The sequence below is a fragment of the Macaca thibetana genome, chromosome 12 (genome assembly GCF_024542745.1).
Source record: "Macaca thibetana thibetana isolate TM-01 chromosome 12, ASM2454274v1, whole genome shotgun sequence".
Classification (NCBI taxonomy): Eukaryota; Metazoa; Chordata; class Mammalia; order Primates; family Cercopithecidae; genus Macaca; species Macaca thibetana.
Window position 1 is genome coordinate 1,374,748 of NC_065589.1, and position 18,357 is coordinate 1,393,104.

The 18,357-nt window shown below is 58.6% G+C and overlaps 1 protein-coding gene across 1 annotated transcript in view; it reads right to left on the reverse strand.

Moving 5' to 3' along the window:
- ANO7 (anoctamin 7) overlaps positions 1 to 18,357 on the reverse strand; it is a 40,571-nt gene that overhangs the window by 4,281 nt on the left and 17,933 nt on the right. The window contains exons 8-20 of the mRNA XM_050751995.1: positions 17,715 to 17,880; positions 15,948 to 16,038; positions 14,340 to 14,436; positions 12,571 to 12,714; positions 12,364 to 12,501; positions 11,581 to 11,679; positions 11,404 to 11,506; positions 9,471 to 9,582; positions 9,049 to 9,103; positions 6,857 to 6,954; positions 5,424 to 5,569; positions 3,453 to 3,658; positions 2,917 to 3,059 (exon numbers count right to left, since the gene is read on the reverse strand). Of these exons, the coding sequence (XP_050607952.1) occupies positions 2,917 to 3,059; positions 3,453 to 3,658; positions 5,424 to 5,569; positions 6,857 to 6,954; positions 9,049 to 9,103; positions 9,471 to 9,582; positions 11,404 to 11,506; positions 11,581 to 11,679; positions 12,364 to 12,501; positions 12,571 to 12,714; positions 14,340 to 14,436; positions 15,948 to 16,038; positions 17,715 to 17,880 (1,598 nt within the window). The remainder of the gene's footprint in view (positions 1 to 2,916; positions 3,060 to 3,452; positions 3,659 to 5,423; positions 5,570 to 6,856; positions 6,955 to 9,048; positions 9,104 to 9,470; positions 9,583 to 11,403; positions 11,507 to 11,580; positions 11,680 to 12,363; positions 12,502 to 12,570; positions 12,715 to 14,339; positions 14,437 to 15,947; positions 16,039 to 17,714; positions 17,881 to 18,357) is intronic.

Genomic DNA, 18,357 nt, shown 5'->3' on the forward strand with positions numbered 1-18,357 from the left:
TCAACCCGCCTCAGCCTCCCAAAGTGCTGGGATTACAGGTGTGAGCCACCGCACCAGCCTTTTTTTGTATTTTTAACAGAGATGGAGGTTCACCATGTTGGTCAGGCTGGTCTCGAACTCCTGACCTCAAATGATCCACCTGCTTCAGCCTCCCAAAGTGCTGGGATAACAGGCATGAGCCACCATGCCAGCCAAAATTCTTTGTTTAAGAGATAGTCTCTGTCTCTGTCACCCAGGCTGGAGTGCACTGGCATGATCACAGCTCACTGCAGCCCTGACCTCCCAGGCTCAAGCAATCCTCCTACCTCAGCCTCCCAAGTAGCTGGGATTACAGGTGCATGCCTCCAAGCCCAGCTAATTTTTTTTATTGAGGTCTCACCATGTTGCCCAGGCTGGTCTCAAACTCCTGGGCTCAAGCAGCCTTCCCAACTCAGCCACCTAAAGTGCTGGGATTACAGAAAACATTTTTCTTTTTTTTTTTTTTTTGAGACAGAGTCTCACTCTGTTGCCCAGGCTGGAGTGCAGTGGCACAATCTTAGCTCACTGCAACCTTCGCCTCCTGGGTTCACGTCATTCTCCTGCCTCAGCCTCCCGAGTAGCTGGGACTACAGGCGTTTGCCACTATGCCCGGCTAATTTTTTTGTATTTTTAGTAGAGACGGGGTTTCACCGTTTTAGCCAGGGTGGTCTTGATCTCCTGACCTCGTGATCCGCCCGTCTCGGCCTCCCAAAGTGCTAGGATTACAGGTGTGAGTCAGCCTCCCAAGTACGTGGGATTATAGGCATGTGCTACCACACCCAGATAATTTGTATGTGTGCATGTAGGTTTTTTTTTTTTTAGACGGAGTCTTGCTCTGTCACCCAGGCTGGAGTGCAGTGGCGTGATTGTGGCTCACTGCAAGCTCTGCCTCCCAGGTTCACGCCATTCTCCTGCCTCAGCCTCCTGAGTAGCCGGGACTACAGGCGCCCGCCACCACGCCCAGCTAATTTTTTGTATTTTTAGTAGAGACGGGGTTTCACCATGTTAGCCAGGATGGTCTCGATCTCCTGACCTTGTGATCTGCCCGCCAGTGCCTCCCAAAGTGCTGGGATTACTGGCTTGAGCCACCGCACCGAGCCCATGTGTGTAGTTTTAGTAGAGATGGGGGTTTCACCATGTTGGCCAGGCTAGTCTCGAACTCCTGGCCTCATGTGATCCATCCGCCTAGGACTCCCAAAGTGCTGGGATTATAGGCATTAGGTACCATGCCAAGCCAGAAAAATTCTTAAATGCTATAAATGCTTCCAATCAGAAAAGCCAAGTCACAAAAGAATAATATTTCCAAAGAACAGAGAGAAAATAACTGAACCTATACTTTTATACCCGCTATTTGAAGGACAAAAATGCATGGAGATATTATCATACGTATGCATGATACATATCTCTATGCAGACATATGTGTATGCATTTTTGCATATGAAGAGCCCACCAACCACACGCCTTTTCTGAAATAATTTTTTGTTTGTTTGTTTTGAGACGGAGTCTCGCTCTCTCGCCTAGGCTGGAGTGCAGTGGCAAGATCTCGGCTCACTGCAAGGTTCACCCCATTCTCCTGTCTCAGCCTCCCGAATAGTTGGGACTACAGGCGCCCGCCACCACGCCCGGCTAATTTTTTGTATTTTTAGTGGAGACGGGGTTTCACCGTGTTAGCCAGGATGGTCTCGATCTCCTGACCTTGTGATCCGCCCACCTCAGCCTCCCAAAGTGCTGGGATTACAGGCGTGAGCCACCGCGCCCGGCCTGAAAGAATTATTAAAGGATATACCTCAGCAAGACAAAAAAAAAACCTCAGGGAAGACAATACATAAGAAATTAACCACATAAGTTAAAATACACAAATAAATTTGATGAACAGATGACTGAAAACGTTTTTTCATGTGTGTTTTTACAGTAAAGCTAAAACTCCATGGAACAATAATAAGATGCAGAGATTGGTGCTCACTGGGTGGCAAAGGCATGTGAAGATCCTAGTCATACACAGAGGAAACAAAACTGAATTCATTCAGGCTTCGTTAGGATTATATATACTTAAAAACGTGTGCTGGCTGGGTGTGGTGGCCTGTGCCTGTAATCCCCGTGCTTTGAGAGGCCAGCACATTGCTTGAGGCCAGGAGTTTGAGACTAGCCTGGGTAACGTAACAGAGAGAGACTCCCCCACTTAAAAAAAAAAAAAAAAAAAAAAAAAGGCCAGGCCTGGGGGCACATGCCTATAGTTCTGGCTACTCAGGAGGCTGAGATGGGAGGATTGCTTGAGCCCAGGAATCCTAGGGTGCACTGAGCTATAATTGTGGCACTGCATTCTAGCACGGGATACAGACCCAGTCTCTAAAAAAAAGAAAAAGAAAAAAGAATGTATGCTAAACATATGAGTAACCCGTAAAATAACAGAAATATATGCCATCAGTTCCAAATAAGCAAAAGAAAAAAAAAAAAAAAAACCAGAACACTTTTACCCATCCACCAGAAGTCAGGAGAGGAGGAATAAAAAGGATCAAGAATAAAAGGAAAAAGTAAGTATCCATTAAGAAGAGATAACAAGTACGAATTCATATGCAACTAAAAAGTTCAAAATACATAGAGCAAAACCTGAGACCTACATGAAAAAATTGGTAATTCTATGGTTTCGTAACTTCACCTAGAACCAGCAATTCACCTAGAACCCACGACTTGCCCTTCAGCCCCGCAAAGCTCTGTCCTTTCCCGCGGGGAACGTCCCCCCAGCCCCCGCCCAGGGCGCCCGCAACTCCCTCCCTCCGCCCCCCGGCGTCGCCCCGCGGCGCCCGCCCCTCCTGGCTCCCACCGCCGCACCCCTACCCCGCCCGGGCCCCTCCGCCTCGTCCTCGTGCGCCCGCGGCCCCCAGCCCGGCGAGGGCTCACCTGCACGTGCGGTTGTGCGCCGCGGAGAACGAGGGCGGGGCGCGCGCCAGCGTGAAGTTGACGAAGCCGCGCAGGTCGTGGGCGCGGGTCCACTGGTAGTAGGCGCGCGGCAGGAAGTCGGACGAGAAGGCCAGGAGGAAGGCCTGGGCGGCGGAGGGGTCAGTGCGGGGCAGCCTCCGCTCCGTCCCCGCTGACCTCGCCCCCGCGCGCCCCTGCTTCATCCCCGCGCGCCCCCGCTGACCCCGTCCCCGCTCCGTCCCCGCGCGCTCCCGCTTACCCCGCCCCCGCCCCCGCCCCCGCGCTCCCCCGTTGACCGCGCCCCCGCTCCGCCCCCGCTGCCCCCCGCCCCCGCGCGCCCCCGCTGACCCCGCCCCCGCTGACCCCGCCCCTGCGCGACCCCGCCCCCGCCCCCGCGCTCCCCCCCGCTGACCGCGCCCCCCGCTCCGCCCCCGCTGTCCCCCGCTGACCCCGCCCCCCGCCGCCCCCGCCCCCGCTGACCCCGCCCCTGCGCGACCCCGCCCCCGCCCGCGCCTCACGTTGCTGGTGACCGCCAGGTGCGTGATGCCCGCCAGGATGTGGAACCAGATGCCGATGTCCTGGGCGCGCTCGGCCACCGGGCGCCGGTACTCGCAGACGAACTTGCGCGCGTCCAGGCGGATCTCCACCCAGTTGTTGAGCAGAGCGAAGAGCGGCGCGAGCGGACAGGCGGCCACGAAGATGGTGACGAAGCCGAACTGCAGCACTGCGGGGCGGGGGGCACGGCCGGGCTCTCCCACCGTCCGCCCTCAGCCCTCAGCCCTCGGGACGCGCCCCCCGCGGAGGACCGGCCAGTCCACGTGGTGCCGCCGCCCCATCGCGGCTCATCCCCCTCCTGCTGGTCTCGTTCGTCCTGGACCGCGCAGCGCCAGGGCCATCGCCCCTGACCGGCCCCAGGCCGGCCGTCCTGCCCTGAGCTCCGTGTTTCCGGCTGGTCACGGGCCTTCCCCGGCTGGGTGAGTTCATGGACTAACTCGGGGCGGGCGTGGGAGCAGAAACCTGCTTCTGATTTTACAACCGGCTTCTCCACTCGCCCCTCAGGGGAGCTGTTAGGAGATGGCTCTTTGGAAGGGGTTCCTGGGTCTTCGTCCGGAATTACTAGTGAGATCACTGGGGTCCAGGGTCCAGTGGTGGAGGGTCAGGGCGTCCACTCCTCGCCCTGGGAACTGCCTGCTCCCTTTCCACAGAAGCCGCCGCTGCGCTGGGGAGCTCCAGGCCGTGCTGGCTCACATGCCCTCTTCATAGGTTAAGAGCTGCCTGCCAGGCACAGTGTCTCAGGCTTGTAATCCCCAGCACTTTGGGAGGCTGAGGCGGGTGGATCACCTGAGGTCAGGAGTTTGAGACCAGCCTGGCCAATACGGTGAAACCCCGTCTGTACTAAAAATACAAAATTAGCTGGACGTGGTGGTGGGCACCTGTAATCCCAGCTACTCGGGAGGCTGAGGCAGGAGAATTGCTTGAACCTGGGAGGTAGAGGTCGGAGTGAGCCGAGATGGTGCCACTGCACTCCAGCCTGGGCGACAGAGGGAGACTGCCTCTCAAAAAACAAAACAAAAACAGGCCCTGCACAGTGGCTCATGCCTGTAATCCCAGCACTTCGGGAAGCCGAGGCGGGCGGATCGTGAGGTCAGGAGATCAGGACTATCCTGGCTAATACGGTGAAACCCCGTCTCTACTGAAAATACAAAAAATTAGCCGGGTGTGGTGGCGGGCGCCTGTAGTCCCAGCTACTCGGGAGGCTGAGGCAGGAGAATGGCCGGAACCCGGGAGGCGGAGCTTGCAGTGAGCTGAGATCCGGCCACTGCACTCCAGCCTGGGCGACAGAGGAGACTCCGTCTCAAAAAAAAAAAAAAAAAAAAAACAAAAACAAAACAAAACAAAAATATTGCCTGATGATTCCTTCTCCCTTTGTCAACTCAGAGTCAGACCCTGCGCTGCAGGGACAGCACAGGTGGTGCAGACCCGGCCTCTAGAGTGCACCACCTGTGCAGGCAATGAGCCACTGGTACTGTCCACCACCTGTCAAGGTGACAGTTGTGGGTCCACAAATAGCGTGGGCATTGAGGAGATTTCTGGGGACATCGGCTCTCCAGGCCGCTGCCTGGCAGTGTGGCTTCACCCTTGGAGGGCTTCTGTCAGCCCCCAGGGCCTGCTCTCCTAATTCTTTCCTTGCTCTGGCCCATGCTTTCTAGGTCCAGGGACCCTAGGGGAGCTCCGCAACAACCCTGGGGGCCTCCTCCCTGTGCCGGTGCCCCTCTGTCCTCAGCCAACCCTCCTGGGCACTCTCAGGGGAAAAGAATTCCTTTCTGGATTCTCCACAGGCCCCACCCTCTGTCCCCACCCCACCACCACAGCACATTTCAGGGCAGATGTAGACAGACGAATGTCAGGCTGGGAGGTCCCTGAGCAGAGTGGCTGCCCATCCCTGCCCACGGCGCCAGCTACTGCCACAGCTGCTAACGGGCTCCTACCCATTTCCAGGTACTCGTCGAACAGACCCTCACAGGGCACAAGCTCATAGTCGGCCTCCCAGGGCTCCTGGCTAGCCCCTGGAGAAGCTCTGGCCTTCCTCTTCTTGGAGCAAAGCCGGAACTTCTGCCACCAGCCCTTTAGCTTCCTGGGGATGGGAATACAGGAAAATGGCCTTTGATCCATGGTGGGTCTCAGTGACTGCTATAGTCCTGGGGAAGATGTGGCCAGGACGAGCCTGTTGCTTTGCAATTCAAGGCAGCAGGGAGGGGTGGGGTCTGGGGCCCGAGGGGTGGACACAGTGAGAGCCAACACCTTTGCAGATCGGACTCAGTGAAAGCCTCTGTGTCTGTTGGTCAGATGCAGAGGGGCCGTCCACCCTCCCAGCCCCCTGCATTGTTCCTTAAGGCTTTAGGGGTAATCGGCTCCTCCCAGAATTGCAAAGCAGTGCCCAAGAGCTCTGCCAAGGTTGGGAGGGAGTGGACGAGGACCACTGTTGTGTCCCAGGGAAAGCAGATGTCATGGAGGCCCACGGGTTGGGTTCATCCTACAGGGGGCGTGTGTGTATGTTGCCTTATCACACTGTCACTCGTCCCCGCCCTGCTCCTGCCAGGCACGGAGCTCCACCCTGCACCTTATGGTCTTGTGGTTTCACAGCACCAATAGTCAGAGGCAGGGCCGCCTCTCGGGTTGTGGCGTGGCCACCATCTCCCAACGGCTATTTGTGGTGGCCCAGAAAAGGCAGTGCTGATTTGGGCGCTGTCCTCTGTGGGGAGATCAGGTGTTGAGGGGGCTCTGGGAGGGCGCTCAGATCAGTCTGGCCTTGAGCAGGAGGAAAGGCCCTGGGCAGCCTCTGTGAAGGGCTCTGGCTTGAGAGGGGGACCCCGTTGCCTTGATGGGGGCCACAGTGCCTGCCAGTAGAGGTGGCACTAAGGAGATGGGAGCCTTGTGGTCAGGATGTGCCTGGCAAGGGCATCTGAGGCAGACATGTGTCTGAGGATCAACCCTGGGGCCTGGGGCCTCCTTTTCCTCCTCCCTCTTGTGCTACATTGGGGGCTGGGGATGCCAAGAAACACCCTGGCCCAGCCGCAGCATCTCTGAATGGACAGAGCCATCACCCCAGCCTGGGCCCAGGAACCCAGACCCCCTCCCCAGCCAAAGCTGGTCCCAGGGGTAGTGCCTTCCACAACCATAACCCAGAAGACCTCAGCCAGCCACATGGCAGCTGCAGGGCTGGCAGCCCAGAGCCCGGGCAGATGGCCGGGCACACTCCCCATCCCCCTCCCCAGCCAAGGTGCTAATGTCCAGGAAGGGACGGACCCTGCCTTCCCTTCACCTCTTCTCCCAGCTAGGGCTGGGCTGGAGGCTGCTACCACCAGGTGCTCTGGGGTCCCTTGGTCCTTGGATGCCACCCAGGGTGGAGTGGGGGACTCACGGGATGAGGACCTCCTGCATGTTGTTGATGACCTGCTTGCCCACCATGATGACCAGGAGCTCCTGTGCCAGCTCGATGAGGCAGCCTCCAGCCGCGCACTACGGCAGCAGGGCTCAGGTTAGCTGGGAGAGGGACCAGCCACTCACCCACCCATTCCTTCTTGTCTCAAAGCTGGCCCTCTTCCTGGCCTCCCACCTCCCTTCTGACATGCCTTGGGCACCTCGAGGGTTGCAGTGATGCTCCCACCACAACACGCCCTCCTGACCTCACAGGAGCCACCAGGTCCAGCTGGAAGACTGTGCGTTGGAACAGCTGCAGGGGCCCCTGCTATATCTACCTAATGGCACCCCAGTTTTCCTTTGGAGACCCACAATGGGTTACATGGGGCTGACTGTAGCCTCTGGCTTCAGGACAGGCCCACGAGGCAGGCCCCACCAATCAGTGACCCAGTTCAAGCCAGTGAGAGGTGGACACAGGGAGTTCCTAGGAACAAGTGCCTTGCAAGGGGTGCTAAGTCCGAGTGTTAGCCACACTGCAGGGCACCTTCCCTCCAGGTGGAAATAATCTTTCTGAGAACACAGGCAATGCTGGGAACAGCAGTGCAGCATTTTTAACACCTGGATCATTCATACCTAAGCCCGTATAGCCCTGAGCATTTTCAACACAGGAGCCAAGAAAATTCCCCCCTTTTTTTTTTTTTTTTTTTTTTGAGACGGAGTCTCGGTTTGTTGCCCAGACTGGAGCGCAGTGGCACAATCTCGGCCCCTGCAACCTCCGCCTCCCGGGTTCAAGCGATTCTTCTGCGTCAGCCTCCTGAGTAGCTGGGACTACAGGCACCCGCCACCATGCCCGGTTAATGTTTGTATTTTTAGTAGAGACGGGATTTCACCACATTGGCCAGGCTATTATCCAACTCCTGACCTCGTGATCCACCTGCCTTGGCCTCCCAAAGTGCTGGGATTACAGGTGTGAGCCACCACACCCGGCCGGAAACTCCCTTTTTTAAGCCAGTTTGGGTTGGGAACTTTTCCCACTTAACAATTGAAAGTCCTCTGGCTGGTCCATTGTGGCACCCGCAGCCACACTCCCCACTCCATCCCCAGCCTTCCCTTTCCCTCTCACATGAAAATGGAGAGCACCCCTTTGGGGGCAGCCACTTTGCAGGTGGGCTGGCTCATGGCCCAGGCCCCATGCAAAGTCTCTCTCCTCCTCCTCCTCTTCCAAAAGGAGAAGAGGTCTTTCAGGCCAGGCACTCGGCAGGGGTCACTTAGGTCCCAGTCCAGCCCAGAGGCCACCTGTGGATGGCTCCAGAGGCACCCATCCTGCTACCTGTGACCCCAGCTGCTGGGACATGCCTGGCCCCAACCCAGGAGGGCCATGCATCAGGGACAGTTTTGAGGGCTTCTCTACGGTGTCTTGGAGGGGCTGTGGCACAATGGAGACTACTTCTGGGGTCACGTACACATCGATTACTTGCACCAGAATCTCTGTCTTGGGGTCTGCTTTGCAGGAACCCCCATGACAACAATGCTTCATCCTCCACCAGGTCAACTTCCGTTTACTTTCTGAAAAACCAGGTTCACACCTGGCTCTTAGGGATACGGAGTCACAGGCAGAGCCCACTGAACTGATGGGGAGAGGACAGCCGGCCACTGGGAGAACCCCGACAGTCATGGCGGCAGCACGCCAAGCCTGTGAGGGAGGCCAGCCTCTGCGGCCCCTGTGTGCCCGAGGCTCTGCGTCCACCATAATGGCGCACACTTGTCTCAGGTGTGAATTGGGTTAAAATGGGGAAACAGTAATACGGGCCAGGACAACTGGGGTGGGGTAGGTTTTTTGGTTTGCTTGTTTTTATTTTTGTGGAGACGAGGTCTCACTATGTTGCCCAAGCTGGTCTCGTACTCTTGGGCTCAAGCGACCCTCCTTCCTCTGCCTCCCTAGGTGCTGAGATCACAGGCGTGAGCCACGGTGCCCAGCCCGGAGCGTTTGGGTGTGGTTCTGAATGGGACATACTGAGGGTCAGAATAAGTGGTGAAGAGAGGCTGGGAGTCCTAAGTGGTCAGCTGCACAGCTGGCCCTGGCTGGGCGATGAGGTAGCCGGTGGCGGGAGAAATTGCTGCAAATCAAAGCTCGAATGGAAGTGAGAGGAAGCACACAGCTCACCCACCAGCCCCGGCCTCAGGCACACTTACCTCCTCGTTGCGGACTCCAAACAAGGTGTGGTAGTTGCCTGGGTATCCCACAAACCTAGGAGAAAGTCAAGGTCATGAGCCTTGATGGAATCTTTCCTGTCTCCTCCCACTTCCCTTGGCTCTTGAGGCCTGAGCAGAGTTGCTGCACCTGCCCTGGAGGGAGCACGAACTGTGGCGTAGAGTCCAGGCTGCAAGGTGGGCCTCCTGTGGACCCCCGAGCTGGGTGGGGACCAAGAGGTGGGCAGCCTCTGTTTGCTCAGAGGTGCAGGGCGGCATGGGTCCCTGTCCCCTGCCTGGGTCTCCTGTTCCATCCTCCACCCTGCCTGAGCACGGCTGGATGATGCCTGGTGCCCAGGCAGCGGGAAACATGAGCAGAACCAAGCTGGGGTGAGCTGGGGCCAGAGGGAGAGGCGACCACCAACCTGCCCTTGAAGAAGGCAATGTAGATGGGCGAGGAGTAGAAGTTGACGAACTGGAAGATGAACACCTTGAGGGTGAAGGCGTCCTCGAACTTGGTCTGGGTGCGGTGCATTTCTGTGGCATGGAGAGCCTGGGCTTAGTCCCTGGGGGAGTCACCACCATCCAACTAGGGGCCCCCTCTCCTAGGACCACCTTGCCACACACGGGTGAGGAAAAGGCCATATCATCCAGATATTTTAAAGAAGGGGACAAAGTGTGACATTTCCAAAGTCACCCAAAAACATGTTGATAAGTTGGGAAAATTGATAATACGCTATATCCCAACACTAATAATGAATGTGGTGCACACAGGCGGTGGTCAGGGGATGGGTCAGAGAAACAGAATAGAGGCTCCAGGCCAAGGCTGTGAAGAGGACTGGGCTCTGGTGCAGGTGCCAGAGTCAGGAGCATAAAAGGCTAAAGGTTATCGGAGGGAAAGAGGGAGGCACAACACCCCACAGTCGCAGAAGCAGCTGGGCGGCTCCCCTCAGGGCCCTGCCCTTGGCCGTCCAGCACCAGGAACCTCTCCCCGAGACACCTGCCACCTGCTTAGGTCTTTCCCTGACACCCACCTTCCCCTGGCCACCCACCAGGAGGCACTTCCTCCTCAGCACTTACGCCCTCTCCCATTATCTGTAGCTGTGCAGGCAGCCAGTTCTGTCCCCTCTCCTAGAACCTGGGCTCCAGGGCAGGGCTGCCAGCTTTTGTTCAAGGCTATTCACCCCCAGGGCTAGAGCAGGGCTGGTGAGAGGCAGCAGCTTATGGAGCAAATAGGTTGGTCCCTAAGTGTTTGTCCTCAGGAAATGAGACAGAGAAAGAGAAGGCTGAAGGGAGGGGAAGGGAGAGGGAAGAACTGAGAGGCAGTTGCCCAGTCCAGCGGCCGATCCCCCACGCCACCCCACAGAAGCTCAGCGGCCCTATTCTGGAGGGACATCTCCCACCTGGGGACCTCGCAGCCTGGAGGGGACCCTGTGGAGGGGCGAGAATTCCTTGGGTGCTTGAGTGCCCCCAGGGTCCTTGATCTCCAGGAAGGCCCTGCTCACTGCTTTTTTTTGTGTGTGTGTGTGATGGAGTCTCGCGCTGTCGCCCAGGCTGGAGTGCAGTGGCCGGATCTCAGCTCACTGCAAGCTCCGCCTCCCGGGTTTACGCCTTTCTCCTGCCTCAGCCTCCCGAGTAGCTGGGACTACAGGCGCCCGCCACCTCGCCCGGCTAGTTTTTGTATTTTTTAGTAGAGACGGGGTTTCACCAGGTTAGCCAGGATGATCTCGATCTCCTGACCTCGTGATCCGCCCGTCTCGGCCTCCCAAAGTGCTGGGATTACAGGCTTGAGCCACCGCGCCCGGCCCTTACTGCTCTTTTAAGGGAGCCTCGGGGGAGTCTCAGACACCTCCATTCGGTACCACATTTAGAAATGGGGGGCACTGGCATCCTAACCCAGGGATCGTTTGCGTACCACCTGGGGTGCCAAAAACAATAAGAAAGAGAAGGAAAAGCAGGTGCCGTGGCTCATGCCTGTAATCCCAGCACTCTGAGAGGCTTAGGCAGAAGGATCACTTGAGGCCAGGGGCTGGAGACCAGCCTGAGCCACATAGTGAGACCCCTGTCTCTATCAAAAGAAAAAAAAATATTCAGCTGGGCACAGTGGTCCCAGGTACTCAGGAGGCTGAGGCAGGAGGATCCCTTGAGCCTGGGAGGTCAAGGCTACAGTGAGCCATGATCATGCCAGTGCACTCCAGCTTTGGCAACAGAGTGAGATCCTGTCTCAAAAGAAAAAAGAAAGAAGAAAGAAATAGAAGTGAGGGTCCTGTGTGTCAGTGAGTGAGAAAGTCCATGTTCTGGCTTGGGGCCGGCAGGGTGGGCCCCTGGTCAGTGCCTGGCCGGCCTCAGCCCACTCACCCCATCGTGTCAGGACGTGGGCCAGGGACACATAGATCTTGGAGAGGATGAGGATGAAGATGAGGTTCACTACAGACCCTGTGAGGCTGGCGATGCGAGAGGCCTGACAGGAGACAGGCAGTCAGAGCTGGATGAGGGGCTGCTCAGGGACCCCCGAGGCAGGCGGCAGAGGCTCACCCAGGCTGCGAGGAGGGTGTTGCCCGACCTGGACACCACGATGGCCATGATGGCGCGGTACAGGATGATAGACACGAGGCACATGACCACTACGGCCACCTGCAGGGGCAGGGAGGCTCGTGAGCCCCTTCACAGTGGCTTGGGCACCCCAGCACCCTCAGGCCATGGACCCTGACAGCTCTCCTAGTCCACTGCTGGCCCCAGCACTGCCTCCTCTGGGAAGCCCCCTGCCTCCAGCCCTGGCTGTGCTCCCAGGCAATGTCCTTCCTGATGGGTTGTTCAGGCAGAGGTGGGGTGGGGTTAGGGTTAGAGGCTGGGCCACATCTGGGTGTCAGGGCAGCCACTGTGAGTGTTAGAGCCATCCCATCCCAGGAACTGGGGATTCCTGACATCTTGGCAGGGTGGGAGGGGTCCTATTAGGAAGCCCCTTTGGCTGGAAGGCAAGACAGGGTGCAGCGAATGGCCCTGCTGGGGTGCCTGCTTCTCTTTTCCTTGAAACCGACCTCCTTGCTTGAAAAATGCCCCATGCCCACACCCACGGGGAGACCCTCCCGGGCCCTCTGTATGAGTCTCAGCCGGGACCCCTCAGCTGGGACCCCACAGCCGAGCCCTGGGCTCAGCCCCTCCCTGGAGCCTGGGCACATGGGGGCCTCTCTGCGGGGAGTGAGGGTCCTGCGCCCACAGGAGGCATCTGGCCTCGGCACCAAGGTGGGATGGGGGACGAAACCCACCCCAGTGGTGCAGGAGGATGGAGGCATGAGTGGAGGGCAGGGGACCGCGTACCATCACGACGATCACCACCGAGCCAGCCAGCATGCGGCGCGCGCGGCTCCTCTCGGGGAAGTAGGGCTCGTCCTCCCCCGTGATGGGGTTCGGGGCTGTCGTGGGGGCTGAGGCGGCAAACTGGGGCCGAGGCCTCTCCTGGAAGGGAGCCGGTGCTCAGTGGTGGCCCTCGCCGGGTGTGACCGTGGTCCAGCGGGGGTGGCTCACCTCGATGTCCTCGTAGTCAGAGCAGTCCCAGCGGTAGGCCAGCGTGGCACTCTTCCGCTTCCAGTACTCTAGGAGCAGCACGGCCCACAGTGCCATGAACAAGCTGAAGAAGACGGTGCCGCCGTGGTCGAACAGCCGGCCGGCCTGTGGCAGGGATGTGGGGTGTCCAGACTTGCTTGGGACTGGAGGCCCCTTGTTCCTTCCAGCGTTCCTTCCTTCTGGAATGGGAATGTGCATCCCACATACTCCCCCCACTGTGTGTTTTGTTTGTTTGTTTGAGACGGAGTCTCGCTCTGTCGCCCAGGCTGGAGTGCAGTGGTGCCATCTCGGCTCACTGCAAGCTCCGCCTCCTGGGTTCCCGCCATTCTCCTGCCTTAGCCTCTCAAGAAGCTGGGACTACAGGCACCGCCACCTCGCCCAGCTAATTTTTTGTATTTTTAGTAGACAGAGTTTCACCGTGTTAGCCAGGATGGTCTCCATCTCCTGACCTCGTGATCCGCCCGCCTCGGCCTCCCAGAGTGCTGGGATTACAGGCGTGAGCCACCGCGCCCGGCCCCCCGACTGTGTTTTGGAAGCACAGACCCACAGGTGGAGAGGAATTTTGCCTCAGGACAGCCCACACCCAGGTCTCACCCACACCTGACTTTGAGGATGTGATTTGGGACTTTCTGAGCTGAAATTTTCATGAGATTTTGGACTAGAGTTAATGCTGTAAGAGGTTGAGACTTTGGAGGATGCTGAGGGGAATGTATTTTCCACAGGGGATGGACATGAAGTTTTGGGAACCAGAGGATGAACTGTAGTGAGCTGAATTCTGACCCCCAAAAGATATGTTGGTTAGGAACCTCAGGATGTAATCTCATTTGAATAAGGGCCTTTGTAGATGTAAGGTAAGGATCTCCAGATGAGAGCACCCTGGACAAACCCTTACAAAAGGGGAGAAGAGGAACCAGCACGCAGACACAGGGGAAGGCCAGGTGGAGACGGAAGCAGAGATTGGAATGAGGGGGCCACAAGCCAGGGAGGACCAACGCCCGCCAGCAGCACCAGAAACCAGGAGAGAGGCCTGAGGTCGAATCCCCAGAAGTGGCCAAGCCTGCCAACACCTTGATTCTGGACTCCAGCCCCGGGTCTGTGAGAATAAGCCTTTGCTATTTTAAGTCCCCATTTGTGGTCCTAGGAAACATCCAGGTGGATTCCCAGGAGTGAAACCAAAGGGCATCTGGCCCATCAGTAGTGCCAAGGGTTCTGGGTCCAGTGCATGTGGGGTACTAGCGAGGCCCTGAGGTCCCTGGGAAGGTGGACAGACCTAGGAAGCATGCCAGACAGGTGGGGGGACAGTGGGGCTCAGGGACTGCAGGAGCCTCCTGCCCAGGTCTCATAAGCTGGAAATTCTGCTCAGAAGTCCAACCTTTTGGTTCTGCCTGTGCCCTGGCGGCTCCAGGGTTTGTCTGCCTTGGAGCCAAGGGCCAGGTGCCCCCAGAGTGCCAGAGCTGGAGTCCTGGCCTGGGGTGTCCTCAAGTGAGAAGCACTAACATGGGCCACTAGTGAGTGCAGGCACTCTGCCAAGTGCTGGGAGGTGTGTGCCGGGCGTAACCCCAGTTCCAGGCGAGAGAACAAAGGTTAAGGAGCTCACGGATCATTCCGCCTTTACGTGGTGACAAGCTGGACAGGGGCTGGTGCAGGCAGAGTCAGGACCAGGACCAGGGGAGCTGCCCTCCTCATCCCCCGACTCCCAAATCCCTTACCCCACCCACCTCTTCTCATACCTGGGCCAGGGCACAGGCGCTGGAGAGCAGCCAGAAAGGGCAATCGAGGCAAAGTGGGCACATCTCAAAGCTGTCCTTGCTGCCACACAGTTCCTGCCTTCAAGGCATGGAGTGGAGGGTTGGGAGTTAATGGGGGAGGGGGGCTGGTTGCTCCTCCCAGCCAGGCGCCTCCCTTGTCCTTTCTCTCCCCACCACTGCCTTTGCCAGACCCAGCATTTCTTTTCTTTTTTTTGAGACAGAGTCTCGCTCTGTAGCCCAGGCTGGAGTGCAGTGGCGCAATCTCGACCTCGGCTCACTGCACGCTCTGCCTCCTGGGTTCACACCATTCTCCTGCCTCAGCCTCCTGAGTAGCTGGGACTACAGGTGCCCGCCACCGTGCCCAGCTAATTTTTTGTATTTTTAGTAGAGACAGGGTTTCACTGTGGTCTCGATCTCCTGACCTCGTGATTCGCCCGCCTCGGCCTCCCAAAGTGCTGGGATTACAAGCGTGAGCCACCGCGCCCAGCCAGGCCCAGCATTTCTTAAGAAAATAGTTGTTTTAAAATATATGCCATGACAATGTCTGAGTTAAGTTTCTGAATTTCAGTTCCATGATAAACTAAAACAAAAGCCCAGTCATTTATTATTATTATTATTATTATTATTATTATTTTTTGGAGACGGAGTCTCGCTCTGTCGCCCAGGCTGGAGTGCTATGGCCGGATCTCAGCTCACTGCAAGCTCCGCCTCCCGGGTTTACGCCTTTCTCCTGCCTCAGCCCCCCGAGTAGCTGGGACTACAGGCGCCCGCCACCTCGCCCGGCTAGTTTTTTGTATTTTTTAGTAGAGATGGGGTTTCACTGTGTTAGCCAGGATGGTCTCGATCTCCTGACCTCGTGATCCGCCCGTCTCGGCCTCCCAAAGTGCTGGGATTACAGGCTTGAGCCACCACGCCCGGCCCCAGTCATTTATTATTAAGAAAGCTTACATTATTATAATAAATAAGAATGCCAATAAAATTAGCATGAGAGCACTCCTGCCCATCTGTCAGCCTTGGAGCACTCCTGCCCATCTGTGTCAGTTTTGGAGCACTCCTGTCCATCTGTCAGCCTGGGAGCAGTCCTGTCCATCTGTGTCAGCCTGGGAGCACTCCTGACCACTTAGCCCAGGGGCCTTCCTGTGCACCTGTCAGTCTTGGAGCACTCCTGTCCATCTGTCAGCCCGGGAGCTCTCCTATCCATCTGTCACCCTGGAGCACTCCTGTCTACCTGTCACCCTGGGAGCACTCCTGTCCTCCTGTCAGCCAGGGAGCACTCCTGACCACCTGTCAGCCCAGGAGCACTCACTCCTGTCCACCTGTCAGCCAGGGAGTGCTCCTGTCCATCTGTCAGCCAGGGAGCGCTCCTGTCCATCTGTCACCCTGGGAGCACTCCGGTCCACCTGCCAGCCTTTCAGCCATGTCCACAAGGCCCTGTGTGACACTCCTGAGGACAGGCATGTGCTCACCTCTCACCTCAATCACTTCAAGCACCAGCTGTCTGCACAGGGCCTCGCACCCGGGGTCCCCCCATCCCACACTCCTCTGGAGGCCCAGCACCAGGCCCCAGAGCTGCGGAGAGGGAACACTCACGTGGGTATATCTGAGAACACCAGGAAGCAGCCCACCAGGAACACCAGTGTGCCCACCACCGCTGCTGGCAGGAGCCATCCCGTGTAAAACCCTGTAGAGAGGATGGCAGGGTTCCACCATTAGGAACCCGGGCTTGGGGGCCCCAGGTAGGGGTCTACACAGCCATGCTTGTCCCCTAGGGACCACCCTCAGCCCAGCTTGGGGGCTGGGGCCCTACGTGAGGAAGCCAAGAGGTGCACAGCTCTCCCTGGCAGCTCTGGCATGGCCCCACCCTTCTGGGCCTCTGCCTCAGACTCTGGACACCCCTACCACATTGACCCCGACACCAGTGCTGCTGGGATTCCAGCCCACCAGGCTCTCCACCTCTGGATGCCCTCTCCTCAGCCAGCTCACTCCAACCAACCTGCCCAGGATGGACAGAGAAGTCCCTCTACGTCCTGCTCACCACAGAAGTGTGGGCCCACCGGTGTTCCAGCCCCAGGGAGACCACAGGTCATTCTGGGTGCCTCCTCCCCACCACCCAACCCCCACCCTGGCCCCTGCCTCATCTGACCACAGCCACAGTCCCTCCGTTACCCCAGGCCCTCAGCATGTACCCCGACTGCCTCCCATAGGGCTAGTCCAGTCCCGGGCCTGGTGTCCTGTCCCCTGCCTGACTCAGTCCCAGGCCTGGTGTCCTGTCCCCTGCCTGACTCAGTCCCGGGCCTGGTGTCCTGTCCTCTGCCTGACTCAGTCCCGGGCCTGGTGTCCTGTCTCCTGCCTCAGTCCCGGGCCTGGTGTCCTGTCCCCTGCCTGACTCAGTCCCGTGCCTGGTGTCCTGTCTCCTGCCTCAGTCCCGGGCCTGGTGTCCTGTCCCCTGCCTGACTCAGTCCCGGGCCTGGTGTCCTGTCCCCTGCCTGCCTCAGTCCTGGGCCTGGTGTCCTGTCCCTTGCCTGACTCTGCTGGCCAGAGTGACTGCTGTGAAATGCAAGTCTGCCTGGAGCCCAGATGCAGCCCTGGCCCTGCTTGCCCCCAGCGGTCCTCAGCCTGGCCATGCTGTCCCAGGGTTGCTGCTCTAGGCCCTGAGATGGCCGGGTGAGTCCTGGCACACAGGAGCTGTGCCTCCACCCCAATGCTGTACCCCAACTGCCCTGCCATGCCTGCCGGCCCCACCCGCTGCCCTGGCTGGCTCCATTGTCTGGGTCCACTGTGGGGCTGCGTGTGGGGATGAGAAAGGGCTTTGGAAGTTCTGGGGCACAGGATGAAGGGGCTGGGGCCGACCCAGGATGGGGAAGGGAGGGTGCCAAGAGCTGAGTGGGGTGAGGGCAGCCAGGACCCAGGAGGAAGAGCTCTGGGGTTGCCTGGGCAGATGGGCATCTGGAAGGTGCTGGCCTGCTTGGAGGAGATGAGAGGCTTGGCCTGGACCCAGGCAGGGGCGACCTCCCTAGGATGGAAGTTTCTGGGGAGGCCCCAGGGCCTCGTGGGCCAGTGACAGTCGGGGAGGGAGTCAGGAGAGACCCCCACCAGCAGAAGGGGTTCTCAGCACTGTTACTGGGGCATTAGGAAGCCAGGGCCCAGCATCATCATGGCACCCAGTTAGAGTGACTAGGCTTGGGGAGAGCCAGGAGGGCAGCCCGGCAGGAGTCAGCCAGGCGAGGCCAAGAGCCGTGCCCACCGTCCAAGCCCCCACACACGCCGCCCTCCAGGGGCATGAACTGGCAAATCGTTACAACCTGAGACCAAGCTGGGGGAGCCCAGGTGGTCTGGGGGGTGGCCGGGGGGACTCACCGAGCCAGGCGAAGTAGAGGGCCACCTTCTCTCCGAAGTACCTGCGCACGTGGTCCAGGGGCTGGTACTTGTACCACTTGCCCCAGCGCGCCCAGTGCTGGTAAAGGACTTGGCGCTGGTTGAGGTGCGGAGCCTGTGGGCCCTCTGGGGGCGTCTTGAAGGGGCCCTGGGGGCGAGAGGACTGTTTGTAGGAGACTCCCCCTGCTTATCCCACTGAGCACTGTTGTAGGTGCGGGGACTTCAATGTGGGACATGGGCAGATCAGGCCCGGGAGTCTGGGATTGCTTCGTGAAGAAAAAATAGAGTAACGTGGAGGGGTGGGCACAGGGTGGCCCAGGAGGACCTCTCCGAGGAGGGGACATGTGTGGTGAGGCCTCTCTGACTCGGGCTGTGAGGGTTCAGGGCAGGGAACCTCTCCGAGGAGGGGACATGTGTGGTGAGGCCTCTGACTCGGGCTGTGAGGGTTCAGGGCAGGGAACCTCTCCGAGGAGGGGACATGTGTGGTGAGGCCTCTCTGACTCGGGCTGTGAGGGTTCAGGGCAGGGAACCTCTCCGAGGAGGGGACATGTGTGGTGAGGCCTCTCTGACTCGGGCTGTGAGGGTTCAGGGCAGGGAACCTCTCCGAGGAGGGGACATGTGTGGT